The sequence below is a fragment of the Melampsora larici-populina genome (assembly GCF_000204055.1).
Source record: "Melampsora larici-populina 98AG31 unplaced genomic scaffold MELLAscaffold_26, whole genome shotgun sequence".
NCBI lineage: Eukaryota > Fungi > Basidiomycota > Pucciniomycetes > Pucciniales > Melampsoraceae > Melampsora > Melampsora laricis-populina.
In genome coordinates, this window is record NW_006768790.1 from 1,137,018 (window position 1) to 1,138,225 (window position 1,208).

General features: G+C 40.5%; 1 protein-coding gene across 1 annotated transcript; it reads right to left on the minus strand.

The window, feature by feature from the left end:
• Window positions 1-426: 426 nt before the first annotated feature.
• On the minus strand, window positions 427-975 carry MELLADRAFT_108037 (uncharacterized protein; the record flags this gene model as incomplete). Its single annotated transcript, XM_007411669.1, has 3 exons — window positions 427-590; window positions 667-822; window positions 888-975. The coding sequence occupies 3 exons, from the start codon at window positions 973-975 to the stop codon at window positions 427-429; spliced, it is 408 nt and encodes a 135-aa protein (XP_007411731.1).
• Window positions 976-1,208: the final 233 nt, after the last annotated feature.

Sequence of the window (1,208 nt, forward strand, 5' to 3'; positions counted from 1 at the left end):
TTTGTTTGTTGGTAGACTAATGTAAATTGGAAGAAAGAAGATGGATCACACGCTCAATTCAACGCAGTGGGACCGTCACATGATCTACAACTATGGATTGCACCACCGGTCCATCAAAGATAAGGTCGCGGACGTGGCCGCGGCAAGGGGCATAGTTAAGCTTCACCTTTCTGGTTAGTCGCATCACAAAAAGATGATTATTCTTAACAAACGTGAAAACAGAAGTGACAATAGAGCTACGCAATGACTATCTAAAGTCCCAAAACGATGAGAATTGACTCACACGAGTGACCACACACTCTGAGTTTGGGCCACTGATTTCTCTAAGAGATAGACCTATACTCTTAGCTTGATTACATGAAGGCCATACTCAAATCTTTATACACTCCAAGCAATTAACCAAAAGTAGATGAGACACATTTAAAATCAATGAGCACAATCCCTTATGATAGTGATACGCTCAAGAACAGCGTCAATTGCTGCTCTTGACATTTTTTGTTCTGATAACACCTTGGCTCGTACAGCACCTGTATTTGGGAGCATGAGCAACCAATGGTGTCGAGTCTCGGATGAAATCGTACACAGACCACCTTTATAATAGATACAATGGATCTCAATATATATGATGGGGTCAACTCACAGGACCAAACGACTCTTGAGACTTACTTTGATTTTCACTTTCAGTTGGGTGATATTCTAAACTCATGTACACACAATGATCTCCATCCGTTGCGCGGACTATTCGAATTGCCTTATTTCCAAATAAATGGACATCGTAACTTCGGCCATCATTGTGTTGCAATTTAGCACTTCCTTCAATTCCTTTGAACCAAAACTAATTTCAGTGTGTCATATCCTCCATGAAGTGCACCGGCTTAATGACTTACCATCTTCGAATCTGTCCCTAACAATGTAAAGCTGCGCAAGCACATCGTCCCTAATTTCTAGCGTGGGTTCATGTGGTGCAGTTTCCATGACTACTAAGTTGAGAGAAAGTGAAAGATATAGTAGAGGAACTGAGTAGATTTAAATTTAAAGTATGAATTTATAAGTTACTTTGTAGGAGGAGAGCTGCCCTGCAATGTGGATTGTTGGGGAAAAGTGTGAAATGGGAAGAAGAGAACTTGATTGCTTGCCTGTTAATTTATCACTCATCCAAATTGTTGAAAAAGTGTGATCGGAACTTTTCAAGTGTTTGGATCAGCATC